Source organism: Canis lupus, chromosome 20, assembly GCF_011100685.1.
Source record: "Canis lupus familiaris isolate Mischka breed German Shepherd chromosome 20, alternate assembly UU_Cfam_GSD_1.0, whole genome shotgun sequence".
Lineage (NCBI taxonomy): Eukaryota > Metazoa > Chordata > Mammalia > Carnivora > Canidae > Canis > Canis lupus.
The window spans coordinates 5,561,877-5,580,881 of NC_049241.1; the positions used below are offsets into that span (position 1 = coordinate 5,561,877).

Here is a 19,005-nt window from a genome sequence, read left to right on the forward strand (position 1 = left end):
TAGAGTATATGAGAGAAAAAGGAGTTAAAGTTGACTCAAAGGCTTTGGATATATGCATGTAGATCAATGAAGTGTGGCCATTAGCTGAGATGGGGAAGACTACAGGAAAAACAGGCTTGGGGGGGATATCAGGAACTCAGTTTTGTACATAGTAAATTCAGAATGACTGTTAGACATCCAAGAAGAGATACCAAGTAGGGAGTTGGATATATGAGCTAGAGTTCAGTGAAGTATGGGCTACAGGCATACATTTGGAAGTCATTAACAAAGAAATGGTATTTAAGACCATTTTAAGAGGAAGAAGAATACTTAGACCCTAAAAAGAGTTTGGGAATGTATAGTTTGGATAGAGCCTCCATCCTTCAAGCTACTGAACAAGTTCAGGGATAACCAGGTTATCACACCCCCATGGAGCTTTCCAAAATCTTTCATTGCTTTAGCAATTTATCAAAATTGAGTGAAATAGGATTAAGCTGAGGCTTAGAAATCTTTTAAGAAAACTTGTGTCATAAAAGTATTTGTAGGGAATTAACTTGTAAAGGGAAACTCCTTGGGGGCAAATTTTACAAATTGGCTAATCCACACATGGATTTTTTGTGTATTTTTAAATCCTCAGCAGTGACAACATTTCTGTGTGACTCTCTTTTCCTAGTTGGTACATGCTCAGAAAATAGATACAAATTTTAGCAATAGCCGATTTGTGTGCTTCAAACTATTCATTCTTCATTCTGAAGCCTCGTGAGAATGATTTTTGAATAATCCATAGCCTGAGTCACTATTTCTTTTTAACAAAATATAATCTCAGAAGGAAATTTGGATCATTTATTCTAAATGTCATGTATCCTCATATGACATTTTTAGCATTCAAGCATGAAGTCTCTGCATACTTCCAGTAGCATACATGAACTGATATTTGAAACTCCCTGATTAGGTTGAACAATGGCACCTTTCCTTATTTTCATTGAATGTTACTGATTCTTTCTTTTCGTTATCAGGGAGAGATCTTTCTCTCACAATCTGTTACTCCTCTATCAAATTTTCTTAATTGGATGATCTCTTAAGTTCCTTCTAGCTCAAAGAACTTATACTTATAAAAATAACACTTCACCATAATAACCACAACAAAGCAGCATGTTATTGTCAACTTACACCATCACTACTAGAATGGCAGTCTCCTTAAGTGCCTATATATATATATATATATATATATATATATATATATATATTTTTTTTTTTTTTTTTTTTTTTTTTTTTTTTTTACTTCCAGTGCCTAACATAGATAGGCCCTGTTCATAGGAGACATTCCTCAAAGGTTTGTTAAAATGACAGTAAATCATCTGACCAAGCTCTCGTGAGTCCAAACATCAGGCCTGGCAGTGCTAATCCTCAATCAGATCTTTTACGTAAGCTAGGAAACCAGTCCTCCTGTGACAAAGCAATTCTGAGTAGCAGTCCTGGATCCTATAATGGATATTTTATAGTTGGGTTGGAGCAAGGTGGGCCAGATAGGATGTTAACAATCTAAACTGATACTGAACAGAGTCAGTTTTTCCTCAGCAGCCTTGGAGGAATGAGTATCATCTATTAAAAGCTATTTTTCTTATAAAAATTCTCAAGTTTATTCCATTTGTAGTAACATAGGCTCAGTCACTTATATGAGACTAGAAGGATCATGTTAAGGAGATACTAGTGAGAATTTAAATTAAACATTTACTGGGTATCATTGCACAAAGCATTGTGCTAGCTTCTTAGAGTACAAAGATGAATATGATTTAATCCCTGTCCTCAAAAACTTAGGTCAGTAGATGCAAGACACCCAAACAATCATTTCAATATAATGTGATAAAGACATTGAGAGAGGTGTGTTTAGCTATATGGGAATATGAAGAAAGCCATTAATCCATCTGGGAGAGAGAGATTGTCAGCAAAGATATCCTGGAGGAGATTACACCTGAACTGGGTCTTGAAGGATGAGTAGAAGCCAGAAAAGGAAAGAAGAACATGCCCTGGACTATGTGGACAGAGCCTGTAGGTGAAACAGCATGCTATGTCAGAAGAACTAAATTACGAGTGTGACCCTTAGCATATGTGGATTTAAATTTAAGGTTTCCGTTATTCCCAGGTAATCCATGATACAGTTTTTTGTCATTTTGCTGAAGCATGGGGTAGGATCTTGAGCCACAAAACTAGCAATCAAACCCCACCAGAATTTGCATTTCAGTGAGCATGTTCTCTACTCATTTTTACATGTGTGGTATCACCCATGAGATGATTTTAAAACTTTGTTCTTTGTGGAAAGCGGACCTGAAAAGTGCTGGGTATAGAAAAGTTGTAGTTTGTACAAAAAGGAAGTTTGAGACAAACTATAGTGCCAGATTTAAAAGTGGGCAGGATTGAGCAGCCCTGGTGGCTCAGCGGTTTAGCGCCACCCTCAGGCCGGGGCGTGATCCTGGATCGGGTCCCACATCAGGCTCCCTGTATGGAGCCTACTTCTCCCTCTGCCTGTGTCCCTGCCTCCCTCTCTCTCTCTCTCTCTCTCTCTCTCTCTGCCTCTCATGAATAAACAAATAAAATCTTTTTTTTAAAAAAAAGTGGCCAGGATTATTATCATAAGTATTATTTATATGTCACACTTTTTCAAATTAAGCAATAAGGGCAGCCTGGGTGGCTCAGCAATTTAGTGCCACCTTCAGCCCAGGGCGTGATCCTGGAGACCCAGGATCAAGCCCCACTTCGGGCTCCCTGCATGGAGCCTGCTTCTCCCTCTGCCTGTGTCTCTGCCTCTCTCTCTGTCTCTCTCATGAATAAATAAATAAAATCTTAAAAAAATAAAATTAAATTAAGCAATAAAACATTTTATTTTTCTAAGCAAACTTTTCCCAGAATACTCATAAATAAATATTAGATGAAACAGAGGTAATCAAATACTCTGCTCACTTTCTTCCACTGTTCCCCTCTGGAAGGATCCAGACACCTCTCTATAGAACCCAGGGCTGTTGCATATAACCAGAGTTCTGTGTAAAAATATGAAAAAGTGATCCCAGAACTTACAGGTATACTCCATTTGTACAACGATTATTTATCAAGTGAGGAAAAAAAAAAAACTTTTGTTAGGGGTAAAAAGGTCTGTTTGTTTTTTTTAAGATTTTATTTATTCATGAGAGACAGAGAGAGAGAGAGGCAGAAACACAGGCAGAGAGAGAAGCAGGCTCTACGCAGGCTCCAAGCAGGGAGCCCGATACAGGACTCCATCCCGGGTTTCCAGGAGCACGCCCTGGGCCGAAGGCAGGCACTAAACCGCTGAGCCATCCAGGGATCCCCAAAAGGTCTGTTTTTAAGACTTTATATACATTGAATCTTGATTTTAGCTCCAAAGTAAAAATGGAATGCTTAAAGTTTGCTTGGTTGTGAGCTAGTGGAACTTAGTTCATTTTTATTTTCTACTACTTGCACTTGAGATTTCCTCTTCATTCCACAGTAGACTAAATGTCAGTCAGAATTGCACATGAGAGAATTGCTCAACAGAGTTGTGCTTACTGTGAAAAGGGAAGGGCATGCCATTTCTACAATGAGATTCTGGAAATAGGTGAAAAGTCTTCCCATAATGAATATATACTTTCTGCACAGAGTGCTAATAGACTGTGGGATTTTTCTTTTTGTTAAGGATATGGTTTTGGGGGTGTTAGCAAAGGCAAGCCTCAAGAAAATGATGACACAAAAATCAAAGGCTGAGCTGTATAACTTCTAAGGCAGGACTCTTTCCTCTGTTGTACGTTCTCAATACAACTTGCCTGGCAGAAAAAGAAAAATGTATATGATGAATCAGAGCATCTTTGTGTTTCTCATTGATTAGAAGATAGATTTCTGTGCAGTTCTTAAAACCAAGATTATAAATCTCTAGGGCTTGTAGTTTTTATTGGATAGGGGGAGTCTCCCAAAAATCCAACATTCTGTTCTTTTGCTCCCACTAAGCACACTTGAATTGAGCCACATACTCCCAATTTTGGTTCAAAACCATGGCCCCATATCTGTGAGGTTAAAATATTGGAAGAACAATGGAACTAGGTCTGCAGGTGCCTAAGTAATCAATTTGCTGCTGCACAACCCGTTCTATGAAATTGGCCTTAGAAAAGATCCACTTTCAGGGACACCTCAGTGGCTAAGTGGTTGAGCATCTGCCTTTGGCTCAGGGCATGATCCCGGAGTTCCAGGATTGAGTCCCACATCAGGCTCCTACAGGGAGCCTGCTTCTCCCTCTACCTATGTCTCTGCCTCTCTCCCTTCTCTCTCTTTCTCTGTGTCTCTCATGAGTCAATCAATCAATTAATCAATCTTTTTTTTATTTTATTTATTTATTCATGAGAGACACAGAGAGAGAGAGAGGGGCAGAGACACAGGCAGAGGGAGAAGCAGGCTCCATGCAGTGAGCCTGACGTGGGACTCGATCCCAGGTCTCCAGGATCAGGCCCTGGGCTGAAGGTGGCACTAAACCGCTGAGCCACCTGGGCCGCCCCAATTAATTAATCTTTTAAAAAAAAAAAAGAAAGAAAATAAAAGAAAAGATCCACTTTCAGAAAAAACAAAATACTCCAGATTCTGTTTTCAAATTACAAAGACTTCCTCACTTTCTTTTTTTTTTTTTTTTTGACTTCCTCACTTTCTATCCCCTTCTTTTACCTTAAAATGCCTTCTTTATTTTTCTCAGAAATGATGTGGATTTTTAGTGTAAATAAATAGTGCAGAAATTTCCTAAAAGAACCAATACTCTATAAAGCATAGATAAGGGGTGGCCCTGATGGCTTAGCAGTTTAGCGCCGCCTTCAGCCCAGGGTGTGAGATCCTGGAGGCCCAGGATCAAGTCCCAGGCTCCCTGCATGGAGTCTGCTTCTCCCTCTGCCTGTGTCTCTGCCTCTCTCTCTGTTTCTAATATATAAATAAAATGTAAAAAAAAAAAAAAAAGTGTAGATAAAATGACTTCACTGCACTAAGTAGACAGGACTGGGCTGTTGGGTTTTATTGAAGATAGTGATATTAAGTCAGGGATTTCTGACTCTTCCCCTAGTTACATATAGTACTTGGATTTTGAGTAATGAACCAAGTAAAGACTAGAAAATTGATGACTTATTAAACCACTGTGTTTGGTGGTATAATCTGATTTAACATGCGTTTAACATTTTTTCATATAATCTCATGAGAAAATGATAACCCCATTGTATAGATGAGAAAACTTAGGCTCAAGGAAAATAAGAAGGTGGCCCAGGGACACCTGGGTGGCTCAGCGGTTGAGCATCTGCCTTCCGCTCAGGGCGTGATCCCAGAGTCCCAGGATCGAGTCCCACATCGGGCTCCCTGCATGGAGCCTGCTTCTCCCTCTGCCTATGTCTCTGCCTCTGTGTGTGTGTATGTGTCTCTCATGAATAAATAAAATCTTTAGAGAAAAAAAAAAAAGAAGGTGGCCCAAAGACACCTAGCTAGTAAGGTGGCAAAGCCAGGTCTGAACGCAGGTCTACTTCTGTCGCCGCTCTTTTCCACCATGTTCTTCATACATGATTGTGCTCAAAGCTGGGTGCTGCCTTGTTCTGACACTTTAGTATACTCAGAGAAAGCTGATAGATCTTCAATGCGTATGCAAGTGAAAACTGTAAGCCCTTATAAAACTATCAAATACTCTTCCCAAGATGGCTCTACTCTGCCCCTGATTAATAGGAGTTTTGAGGCATTGCTGTTTAAATTTTCTCTTGGGCTTTTTTCTGATCAATTAATTCATATCTGTTAATAGGTAATGTAAGCCTAGCAAATGAATTCTTTTTTTTTTTTTTTGAGGATTTTAATTTTGAGTAATCTCTGTACAGAGCATGGAGCTTGAACCCACTGCCTTAAGATCAAGAGTCGTATGCTCTACTGACTAAGCCAGCCAGGAACCCCCTGGCAAAGGAATTCTTTTTTTTTTTTTAATAAATTTTATTTATTTATTAGAGACGAGAGAGAGAGCCAAAGACATAGGCAGAGGGAGTGGGACTCGATCCCAGAACCCTGGGATCACGCCCTGATCCAAAGGCAGACACTCAACCACTGAGCCACCCAGGTGCTCCATGAATTCTTAATTGTAAGAGACAAAGTGCAAACAAAACAACATGTCTACTTGTTAATAGTAACAGCTAGATAATGAACCGTGGCTCTGACCATACCTTTAGCTGTGTAGCACATTGCCTAGCTTACAATAAGTGGTCAAAATGTATTTAACTGACTGGTTTTTGGTCCTTGCTTTTTTCTGTACAAATTAATTCTGTCCCCAACCATAAGTGGTTGGGACTTGCTATACCAGGGGGTATGGTCATTCATTAAAGCCCTCAAGCTATGGTCACATGAAGCCCTATTGAGTAGGTGATATTGCTGCTGCTGTTGTCAAACTGCCATGTGATAAGGGAGTAGTAAGCACCTCACAGTCGGTTCATTTGTAAATTAGTGCTAACAGTGCCTCTCTATAGGGTTGCTGCCAGGCAACTGCCTAGCCATAAGACCAAGAAGTCAAGAAAGGACTATTACTGCCTTTACTGTAGTGTTGAATTAGGTTATTCCTTTGGTTCAGACTCTGTATCTCCCATGATTATGCCTGAAATGTGAAAGATCTTGAAAAGAAGTATATTCTAGAATCTTTTAATACTTGAATTTTTTAAAAGAACTACTTAAAGTGATACAAAAATAAGAGCAAGTACTAACTGCTTACTCTGTGCCCAGGACTGTTTTTGAGTGCTTTTATATTTATTATTTCATCCTCAAAACAGTCTTCTGAAGTGGGCATTAGTATTATCTCCATTTTACAGCTGATGAAATGGATGCAGAGGTTAAGTAACTGGCCCAAACAAGGTCACGTGACTAATAAGTAGCAAAGCTAGATTTGAACCCAAGCAGTTCTCTGCCAGAATCCATGCTTCACTACTACACTAAATGTGGTCAGATTCAATAATTTTGTTTTTCTAATTAGTGCCTTTTCATGGATGTTTAAGAAAATCCTTCCATATTTTCCAATACTACCTTCTAAAAGGTTTAAAGTTTGCTTTTCACATTTGCGATTTAGTTGTCTGGAATGAGGTAGGAATCTAATTTTATGTAGTTATACGTAGATAACCTAATATGCCAGCAGAGGTTTTTGAAAAAGAAAACCACTTTTCACTTGGTGCATTTATATCTCACGGCTAAGTATTCTTACCTCTGAGAGCTTTTGTTCATAGCTCAAAAGATACCAAGGGGATACTCACAGCCCCTGTCCTGTAACTCTCTAGATCAATATATCTTTTTCTTGCCACCTGTATTCCTCTTTCTTCCCCTCTCCACCTCTCAGTTTCTCCTCTTCTCTCTCCTTCCTTTTTAAGGATAGTGCTTGCCAAAATTGGGAAGAATTACTGAGTAATCAGGTGATTCATGGTTTCAGGTGTTAAACTACCCTCCTGCTGAAGCTGTGGGTTAGTTTTCCTTGGAGGCTGAGAACAGTGGGTTCTGTCAGATGTCCTCTTTCAGGGATATTGATGACTCGGAGTGGGAGTCACGTACTGGAAGGATGTAGTGTGGCCCCAAACAACCTAGGTAGAACAAAAGTCAGGTTAAAGATAGTCTGGTTTACTTCTTTAGTTATTGTGTACGGAAATAAAATCACAACTAAACTGTGATCATTTGTAAATAATTACATTGAAATTTTGTAGTGTTTTTTTCAAGTTTAGAAATATAATAAAATTTTGATTCTAGTACCAAAGCCATGTTTTCATCAATATTTATCCTCCCTGAGTAATAATTGAACTTGATTTCTGTATTTGCACTTCTTTAGACAATAAACTGCTTGTAAGTGACACTGGAATTAATGGCAAAGAACCTAAGAAAACTACAAAATGCATGAGCTTGTAATCTTGGATCTATGGTATTTTATATTTCCTTTCCTTTCCTGTAGTAGATTTTGAGTTTATATTAGACATAAGTACACAATCAGGGTCTATTACATACTGTAGTTGTGGGATCTGAAATCCCATTCAGAAAGAAAATCACACAGTAAGAATCCTGTGCAACTTAAGAGAGTGACTGTAAGGCACTGAAAAAAGTGGGTTTCCAGAGGCTCTTTTTTCAACTCTTGGCAACGTAGTTATCTGGAACTCTGGCTTATTCTCCTTTCTGCTACTTCTTTCTGGACCTTTCACTGCACCTAAAAATGAATGGGGCAGATGGAGGAAGTTATGCAAAGTAATTACCGTGGTAGTCCCTAAACTATTCTGGACATTTTTGTTATTAATGGAACATAATGTCATTTTGCTCTTCGTTTCAGTTTTAAATTATCTTTTGATTATATTTAAATCCACATTATTTCTCATTTGTTCATCTAAAAAGGAAATAATGTTTTTATTCACATCAGCAGTAATATGTTAATTCCAGTAATGAACTTTCCACTAATGAACTAATATTTTTGGAGTTAGATATCACCATAATTCTTGCTTAGATAGGAAACTGTGAGGACATACAACCTCACAGATGAAAGAAAGACTGACAAGTTAATTATTAGTATTTCACGAATATTTCAGATTTGGTATGTTATCACAAAAATGTAATTCCCATTTTTAAAATATGAGGATAACTATATACAGTTCTTTCTACCAGATTGCTGCTGGTTATAGATTTAGAGATGAAGACCAAGTAAAGGGGTAGGCTCTTAATCTCCAAGATGGTAAATTTGTAATTTGATACTCATACTGAGCATTTTTATTACCCTGAGATCGTTCTTTTATTATTTATTTCTGTTACTGCTCAGTAGAGAGCAGTTTCTACAGACTTTTTGCATGAGCCCTACTCCTGTTCATGACAAACCACACCCAGGGGTTTTTCTCTCCTGAGTTAGGGAAACCTGACCTCTCCCCAGCTTTGGCTAACAGCTTTGAAATAGAATAGTTTCAGTTTTCAAATCTGAGCAGCTTGTCTTTTTCTTCATCTCCTTTGAATAGTTGCTCAACCATGTGAAGGATAGTCATTGTGTGTGTGTTTTGGAATCTCTTGTCTAAGTAAAAAAAAAAAAAAAAAAACTTTACTGGATAGAACTCACAAAGTTGAGCTCCAAAAGGCCTGAACTTAGTTGTTGAATTGATTAATTTCTTACCTCTGGGGCAGCCCTGGCGGCCCAGCGGTTTGGCACCGCCTTCAGTCCGGGGTGTGTTCCTGAAGCCCCCAGATTGAGTCCCATGTCAGGCTCCCTGCATGGAGCCTGCTTCTCCCTCTGCCTGTGTCTCTGCCTCTCTCTCTGTGTCTCTCATGAATAAATAAATAAAATCTTTTTAAAAAAATAAAAATATATTTTTAAAAAAAATTTCTTACCTCTGTCTTTCTCCCTGAGTATTCACTTTCTTTTGCCCAAGTATATCCAGTTGCTTGTGATCTGGAATAGAAACTCTTACAGTATACCACATTCATCCTTGGCGCTTCGAGCAGTACCTTCTCATTCTTACCTTCACCTGTCTCCAGCTACCAATTGAGTGTCCCTATTAGAATAGAATAATCCCATCACCCTTAACTACTTTGGGTAATAAGACACTGTGATAAAAGTTGGATTTTTATATCTAGCCAGTAAAATACATATTCTGACCAACATTTTGGATGACCAAAATCTGAGAGCATGGATTGGGATTATAGCAATGTCTGAATACTAAAATTATTTTCATATAATTAAATTGAAATGCAGATATACCTTGTTTCACAAAAGTTTGTGTGAAAACTGTGAGTTAAATCATGCTTTAAATCCACTAGGTGAGGGGCACATGGGTGGCTCAGTGGTTGCCTGAGCCTGCCTTTGGCTCAGGTCATGATCCCAGAATCCTAGGATTGAGTACCACATCAGGCTTCCCCATAGGGAGCCTGCTTCTCCCTCTGCCTATATCTCTGCCTCTCTCTCTCTCTCTCTCTCTCTCTCTCTCTCTCTCTCTCATAAATAAATAAATTAAATATTTTTAAAAATTAGAAAAAATCAGGACACCTGAGTGGCTCAGCAGTTGAGCATCTGCCTTTGGCTTGGGGCATGATCCTAGAGTCCCGGAATCGGGTCCCACATCGGGCTCCCTGTGTGGAGCCTGCCTCTCCCTTTTCCTGTGTCTCTGCATCTCTTTCTCTGTGTCGCTCATGAATAAATAAATAAAATCTTTAAAAAAAATTTTTTTTAATCTACTACGAGACTGGGTTTAAAGAAATATTGTAATTATCTAACAAAGGATGAATACCCCCAGTTTACATCTTGTGCAAATCTTTTTTCATTTGTCTGTTTTGTGTAAGGCAAAGTATCCTTATATAAAGACAGTATCCAAGAGAGAGATGGGGCTTGTATAGGACAGGAGAAATTCGGTCAACTATCCGTGCTGAGATCTGAGAATAGGCAAATTTTCAGTACATCTGGCCTATTGATGATTCTTGGCCTCCTTCTAACATCCACTTCTTATTCTTTATACTAGATCGAGCGGTTGGAAGTAAGCAGCCTCGCCCAGACTTCCAGTGCAGTGGCCTCCAGCACCGATGGCAGCATCCACACAGACTCTGTGGATGGAACACCAGACCCTCAGCGCACAAAGGCTGCTATTGCTCACCTGCAGCAGAAGATCCTGAAACTCACAGAACAGATCAAGATTGCACAAACAGCCCGGGATGACAACGTTGCTGAGTACTTGAAGCTTGCCAACAGTGCAGACAAGCAGCAGGCTGCCCGCATCAAGCAGGTCTTTGAGAAGAAGAACCAGAAATCTGCCCAAACCATCCTCCAGCTACAAAAGAAGCTTGAGCACTACCACAGGAAGCTCCGAGAGGTGGAGCAGAATGGGATTCCCCGGCAGCCAAAGGATGTCTTCAGGGACATGCACCAGGGTCTGAAGGATGTGGGAGCAAAGGTGACTGGCTTCAGTGAAGGTGTGGTGGACAGTGTCAAAGGTGGACTTTCTAGCTTCTCCCAGGCAACCCATTCAGCAGCAGGGGCTGTAGTCTCAAAACCCAGAGAGATTGCCTCACTAATTCGGAATAAATTTGGCAGTGCAGACAACATCCCTAACCTGAAGGACTCTTTAGAGGAAGGACAAGTGGATGATGGGGGGAAGGCTTTGGGGGTGATTTCAAACTTTCAATCAAGCCCAAAATATGGTAGTGAGGAAGATTGTTCTAGTGCCACTTCAGGCTCAGTGGGAGCCAACAGTACCACTGGAGGCATTGCTGTAGGAGCATCCAGCTCCAAAACAAATACCCTGGATATGCAGAGCTCAGGATTTGATGCACTACTACATGAGATCCAGGAGATCCGGGAAACCCAGGCCAGACTAGAGGAATCCTTTGAGACTCTCAAGGAACATTATCAGAGAGACTATTCATTAATAATGCAGGCCTTACAGGAGGAGCGATATAGGTAAGTTAAATGGAATTAAAATTCTAAATTATTTGTTTGCAGCTCCCCTTGGATATGGGGAAGCTTTTAAGCTTTAAGATGTCTGTCTAGAGTATCTTTTATAGTATCCAGAGCACTTTAGATATGTCATATGACATCCACATAGTTCTATCATAGAGAGCAAAATAGAGGCGCAGCAGTTAAGTGACTCCTAAGATCATACACCAATGAAGCATTTGAGTCAGGGGATGACAATTACTGTAGCTCTCCAGCCTTCCATTCCAGTTTAGGACTTTGACATGAAGCCCAAGCTTTCTGAGGTATTCCACCTATTTATTTATAATCACGGAACCACAAATCATTGTAACCTATAACTATACTACACTGAATTCAAAAGATCTATAACCCCTTGAACTCTAAGAAATCTTTAAAAAATCACAGATATAGCCTGACTAAAATGTAATGAACACTCTAGGTATTTGACCTTAAACACACTTATGTGGGCAATTGGGGTAGAGAGATTACACTGAAAGTCTATCCAGATAAGCACATCTGTTACCTTTGTTATGAATTGGCAAGTCTTTGAATGGGCGTGGACTTAAACATGAAATGTTTCTACAATCATTTGAGAATTCTCCAAGGGATAGCTGCTTTGAGTCATAATCTGTGCTAAAAGTAGAGAAGAAAGTGGTCTGCCTTCTGTTTCACGTTATATTCCATATTCATATTAGACCACTGTTAGATGTTCTCTAAATACATATTTTCCCCCTTGTTTCCATCCAATGCAGAGAGAAATAATATCCCCCACAGAATACTCATTCATGTCCAAACTCTGTCAGCCAGAGACAGGCCACCTCATTGATACAGATTAAGGGCCAGTCATACAGAAGCCACAGCTTAAGGCAGGCCTTGAAAAACCTGAGTTTTGGGTCTATCCCAAATACTGACTTGAGGGAATCCTACTGTTTTCAGATGGTGAAAATATTAGTAATTCAGTCCTCCCTCTTTGTTCTTCTGTCCTTCAATTCTAATTTAAGACTTCAAGGGAGAAGAAAAGTGTAGGAGAGAGAAATGAAGTTCTAAAACCAAATATATTACTATCTATTATTTCACTGTTTTGTATGTTCTTTCACATACTTAAAAGACAGTATCTAAAGTAGTGAGCAATCTAACAAATATTCAAATGGACTCTAAAAATAAAACACCTGATCTTCTGTACAGTGTGAAACCCAACTCCCAAGTTCAAACTCTAGTTCTGCCACTTGGTAACTTTGAAAACTGGGCACGTTTCTAACCCTCTCAAAGTCTTGATTTCCTCATCTATAACATAAGAATAATAACAGTCCTTCGTAAGGTTATTGTGATATATATTTTTTTAAGATTTTATGTATTTATTCATGAGAGACACAGAAAGAGAGAGGCAAAGACATAGGCAGAGGGAGAAGCAGGCTCTATGTGGGACTCCATCCCAGGACATGATTCCGATCCTGGGACTCCAGGATCACTCCCTGAGCCAAAGGCAGAAGGTCAGCTGCTGAGCCACCCAGGTGTCCCTGTTTTGACATTTAAATGGAATAATTTATGTAAAGCACATCGCTTATTGCCTGGTCCTGTGAGTGCACAATTGATGTTAGGTAGCAGCTGCTACTGCTGCTATTAAAATAGACCCCTCTGAATGGAGACCTGGGCCTCCCACAGTTAGATGCTAAAAAAAAAAAAAAAAAAAAAAAAAAAAAAAAAACGCAAAAAAAACACAACACAACTCCCTGCTTTGACCCCTTTATTTTGTGTTTTTTTTTTTAATTTTTTTTTTTTAATTTTTATTTATTTATGATAGTCACACAGAGAGAGAGAGAGAGAGGCAGAGACACAGGCAGAGGGAGAAGCAGGCTCCATGCACCGAGAGCCCGATGTGGGATTCGATCCCGGGTCTCCAGGATCGCGCCCTGGGCCAAAGGCAGGCGCCAAACCGCTGCGCCACCCAGGGATCCCTGACCCCTTTATTTTGAATGGATGGTAAAACATTCCAGTTTTTAAATTCTTTCAGAGCTTAAAATTCATTTAGTGCTTGTTATGTCCTCAAGTCAGCTGTAGGCCAATATGAGAAAATCAAAGAGGAAAAACAGGTTTCCCAAGGCCCACCTTTGTATCAATTTAAAATAATTCAGGGACAGGACAGAACTTTTAGCTGGTTATTATCACCCCATTATAAGAATCTAGTCCAAACCACTTGTGAGGTAATGAGAAGTGCATTTCTTTCACAGTATTTTGGGTTTTCTATAGTGGATAAATGATTAGTTTTATGGAATAAAGAGAGAATAAAGAAAACTTAAGAGTTTTTAAAAATGGAGGTACAGGGATGCCTGGGTGGCTCAGTGGTTGAGCATCTGCCTTAGGCTCAGAGTGTGATCTGGGAGACCTGTGATCAAGTCTTGCATTGGGCTCCCCCCAGGGAGCCTGCTTCTTCCTCAGCCTGTGCCTCTGCCTCTTTCTGGGTCTCTCATGAATTTAAAAAAATTACTAAAAATAAATAAATAAAAACAGAGGTAAAATTGGAGAGCCAGGGGAAGACATATATAATGTGTAATCTTACTTTTGTTATATCAGTTCAGCTATAGAATGGACTCTCCTTCAAACAGAATCTTGAAGAAAGAAAGCCTTTCTTTCCAAGAAATGTCACAACTGTTTCACTGAGCTATTTTGTGGCACTAGTATTTCCATGTATTGAGTAGTTAGAAATTTTATCCTCTGTTACATGTTTTTAACCAATAAATATACTTAATTTTGCTGATCTTTGAACCATTTCATGTAAGTGAAATTTTCCCACACATTAAAGCTTATTCTTAAGCATCAAAACTTTTCACATTTTAAGCCTTTTTAGAGAATTTCTCTACCTTCTTTTAACAGAATTATACACTAAACTTTAGCTTGATTGGAAATAGTATAGAACAGTGGTGTTCTAGCTCAGTGATAGTCTCAGGTCAGTGAGAGTAGTAAGGTTATGTGGCTCTGCAATAAACAGTCTGAGACAGCTTGCTCTTTAAAGTTCTTTTGTCTCGTTTTTATAAAATTTGTTTTTTCTCCTTTCCATACCTCCACACTTTTACTGAGCTGCCTGCAACACCCTCTTTTTACTAATTTCTATTTCATTTCTGTTGTAGGCTTGGCTTTTTGTCTAAGAAGGAAGGCTAGCCTAGGGATGGACTTAAGAGTCCACTCTAAATGGATTTCTGTTTCTGTGCTTTAGTTTATTTTATTAATATGTGAGTTGACCGGAGGGAGGTTGTATACAGGGTTGCTGCTTATTATTTAAATGAGATAGAGGAAGACATTACCATTCAGAGCATTTACTGAACTCCTATGATGTGCATAATGCTGGATGCTTTACATGTATTTGCTAATCCTCAGAGTGCTCCTTCAAGTGGATTATATTATCACTATTTTACAGATGAGGAAATGGAGGCCCAGTGGTGTTTTACATTTTGCCAAAAGATTACTTAGTAAGTGGTAAAGCCAGGAATAAAACTCAGGTATATGTGACTCCAAAGCCAATGGTTTTTTGTTTGTTTGTTTATTTTTCATTTCAGGACAGTTTTTTTCCCACAAGTTCAACCCTGAAACTTATTATGATCAAAAGACTATAGTCTAGCTGAAATCTATATGATTGAAAGACTTAGCCCATAGTCTAGTTCTAGGAAGAATTGACTGCATTGAATATTGGGCCTTTTCCAGGTCAAAGTGTGTGTTTCACTAAAAGCTGAGTCTTCCTAACTTATTTTATAAAATTCTGTGAATGCAAAGAAAAAAAAAAAACCTACTGAGGAAACTTTGACTTCTATCCTACTTGCCCCTTTGCAGAGTCCCTTTTCAGTAATCACTCACTCAGTGTGCTTCTTATTCCTCTCTACCTGTGAGTAGTGCCAACTTAAGATTTTTACCCAAAATCATCTACTCACTCTAAAATAATCAGAAACATTCAGAAGCCTGTGTAGTATAGTCTGTCTCTTCACCCACATAACTATGCCATGGCTGAGTATGTCTTCAGCACCCACATGCATTCAGCCCAGGAATCCACTGTAAGAGAGCTTGGATCTGAACTCCACCTCAGCCTTTGATCAGGAACTAGGTGTTTAGTCTTTAAGCTGAACTTTGGGCTCTCAGATATAAGTGAGAGCATGTATTTTGGGAAAGTAGGATGCAAGGTTTAGACATTTTTTCTAGTGATGGGATTGTGCTGACTTCAGATTCTTCTTGTCCAGATAGTCTGTACAACCCATTAAAGTATGATCACAGGTTTATTAGTAGAACCTGGGTTCACATAGTACTTCAGAGATAGAAGGGCCCTTAGATATCTAGTTTAATCTCATTTTACATATGAGTACACTGAGGCCCAGAAAGATAAAGTGACTTTTGCCAGGTCACGCAATAAAAATGGTTTTGACTTATATTTAATCTGCTAAAAAGTGGAAGACTAGTCCTTTTCCCAAGGTGGGTATAATATATTAATGAGCTACCATAGGAAAAAGTTGAGCTGGAGCAAAATGTATTGAAAATAGGAGAGGGGCAGCCCCTGTGGCTCAGTGATTTAGCGCCACCTTTGGCCCCGGGGCAGATCCCGGAGACGGGGGATCGGGTCCCACATCGGGTTCCCTGCATGGAGCCTGCTTCTCCCCCTGCCTGTGTCTCTCTCTCTGTCTCTCATGAATAAATAAATAAAATCTTTAAAAAAAAATAGGAGAGAACTAGGAAAACATTCATTAACAATTTTACAGGTTCCTTTTTTAGTTTTCCCCTTAGGGGATCTGGCTGGGAATCCAGTCAGCTACTATCTGTATGTAGCAGTGTCATGTAGGGCAGGCTAAAAACCCTCCTCATGTTAAGGAGCACTAATGCCATTTTCAAAGCTTCTATTTTAAGGGGATTACTGTCCTTTGGAAATCAGCTTCTGAGACCGTTTGTATTAAGCCCAGGGATACTTTAAATTGCCCTGAGTCATAAGAGCAAAAATACAGAAGGCGGCAGTCATCATGAGCAGTCATTGTATGCAGTACAACCATCAGTAACTAGGTGCCCAATTAGGCACAGGCCTTCAGATTTTTAACTTAAACAAATGGTCAGTTAAAATATTATTTTATTTTATTTTATTTTATCATCATTAGATTAAGGAAGATATGATCAGACACAGCTATTTTTGGGTCCTTTACTCCAGGTGTTAGACCTATGTCAACTATAAATTGATCTGAGAGTCTTCAGAGTATGTATAGAGTAGGTTTGGACAATACATTTGAAATAGAAACTGAGAATATTAGATCAAATTAGCTTCTGTAGAGGAAAAAAGCCCATATGTTCTTAAGAAGAGTAAGACCTTCCATATGTGCTCCATATGTATGTGCTCTTCCCGGTATAGCTCTGAAGAGGTATTGGAGGAAGAATGGAAGGGAAGGAGGAAGGAAGAGAGGGAGAGAAAAATTATTTACTTCAGTAGTTAATCGAGGTGGAACAAGCCTGCATTCAGTATTCAGTTCTGCTGTGTGATCATATGTAATTCCTCTGAGCCTTGGTTCCTGTGGTTTCCTCTATAAAAACAAGGTAATGATACTCTGAAGGTTGTTCAGATTATTAAAGGGGATGTTGTAAGTTTAGCACCTAATATGGTCTGTGGTGTGCCAGGGTGTTGGAAATTAGAAAGGTGTCATTACCAAGTTTCCAGATTGCCTAGAAGGTCTCCCCTCCCCAGCTTTTATTTATTCTTTATATGCTTTAGGCATCTGTGGTTTCTTGTCTTTAAGATAATGCACTGCCTACCCTGAAAGTCCTTCCATTCCAACTAAAGTATTTTTCCTTTCCAACTAAAGGTTAGACCAGTGTTTCCTAGCCTCTTTTCCAGCTTCAACAAAAATGAGGTAACAAAGTTAAGGAGAGAACATTCAGGGATGCCTGAGTGGCTTAGTGGTTGAGCATCTGTCTTGGCTCAGGGCATGATCCCCATCTGTGGATCGAGTCCTGCATCAGACTCCCTGTGAGGAGCCTGCTTCTCCCTCTACCTACGTCTCTGCCTCTCTCTCTGTGTTTCTCATAAATAAATAAATTTTAAAATTTTTTTTTTTTTTTTTTTTTTTTTAAAGGAGGGAACATCCATTTTCCCCAATTCAGCCAGGAATGTATTCAAGTGTTTACCATACAGCATACCCCTATCCTAGCTGTGTTAGGTCAAACACTGGCAGAAGCTACCTCAGGTCCCTGTTGGTGTTTGCCCTGGGACCTGGTTCTTCCTGTTTTTCTCCTACCTGCTCTACAAGATTCTTCAGCCATCCTGTCCTAGTGACCTATTACCCAACTAGGGAAGCACCCCTGACTCTCAGAGATGTCTCCAAACTTTGAGCCACAACCAAAGAGTGATGCACTAGATGAAACATTCCCAGTGTGACACTCATCCATATTCTCACTCATTAGGAATTTGACCCAAAAGAGCCCAGGCTTATCTTTGATCTAAGAAGATGACTATGGTGTTGACTAATCCAGTGGCTGAAACATTTTTTGCCTTATTATTATTTATTAATTGTTTCCCTACAACAAAATCTAGATGTCTTTTTGTCTTTTAAAGATTTTACATGAGGGATCCCTGGGTGGCTCAGCGGTTTGGCGCCTGCCTTTGGCCCAGGGCACGATCCTGGAATCTCGGGATCGAGTCCCACGTTGGGCTCCCGGCATGGAGCCTGCTTCTCCCTCCTCCTGTGTCTCTGCCTCTCTCTCTCTCTCTCTCTATGTCTATCATAAATAAATAAATAAATAAATAAATAAATAAATAAATAAATAAATAAATAAAGATTTTATTTGGGGCAGCCCGGTGGCTCAGTGGTTTGGGCCTGCTTTCAGCCCAGGTGTGATCCTGGAGACCAGGGATCGAGTTCCACATCGGGCTCCCTGCATGGAGCCTGCTTCTCCCTCTGCCTGTGTCTCTGCCTCTTTCTCTGTCTCTCATGAATAAATAAATAAAATATTTTTAAAAATAAAATAAAGATTTTATTTATTTATTCATGACAGACACAGAGGCAGAGACACAGGCAGAGGGAGAAGCAGGCTCCCCTCAGGGAGTCCAGTGCGGGACTCAATCCTAGGACCCTGGAATCACGACCCGAGCTGAAGACAGACACTGAACCACTGAGCCACCCAGGCGCCCCTAGATACCTTTTAATATTTTGTAAGTAGAGTAGATTTTGCTTCAAGGTGGGGTTTGGATTTCACCTGCCAAAATATGACATAACCTACATTTTAAAAAGATCTCACAGTCTTAAGGCTTTCTGTTTGCTAATAGTTAAACTTAAGTCATATTCAAGTGTCTAAGTTATCTTTGAGTTGTAATGCTTTGGGAAGGACTTTTGAGTAAAACATCTCAAAATGAGATTATTAATCCCCCACTACTTTGTGTTCCAGCTGGAGTCTTATGGAAGGATGTACCAGTCAAAATTATACACGTGGTAGGATCGAGAATTACCTTGCCCCTTCATGTCCAGAGAGCTCTAATTGCCATCATATCAAGAGGTTAAAATCTCTTAGAGAAAGTTCTTGACTTGAAAAAATCACATGTGAAAGGCATTCACATAAAGGCAGTTCACATT

At 39.5% G+C, this 19,005-nt stretch overlaps 1 protein-coding gene across 4 annotated transcripts in view; it reads left to right on the plus strand.

Annotated features, from left to right (window-relative positions):
* Positions 1 to 19,005, plus strand: part of TMCC1 (transmembrane and coiled-coil domain family 1) — a 239,070-nt gene that overhangs the window by 200,746 nt on the left and 19,319 nt on the right. For all 4 annotated transcript variants that reach the window (XM_038565586.1, XM_038565589.1, XM_038565587.1 and 1 more), the window contains one exon: positions 10,473 to 11,407. In XM_038565586.1, coding sequence (XP_038421514.1) covers positions 10,473 to 11,407 — 935 coding nt within the window. The remainder of the gene's footprint in view (positions 1 to 10,472; positions 11,408 to 19,005) is intronic.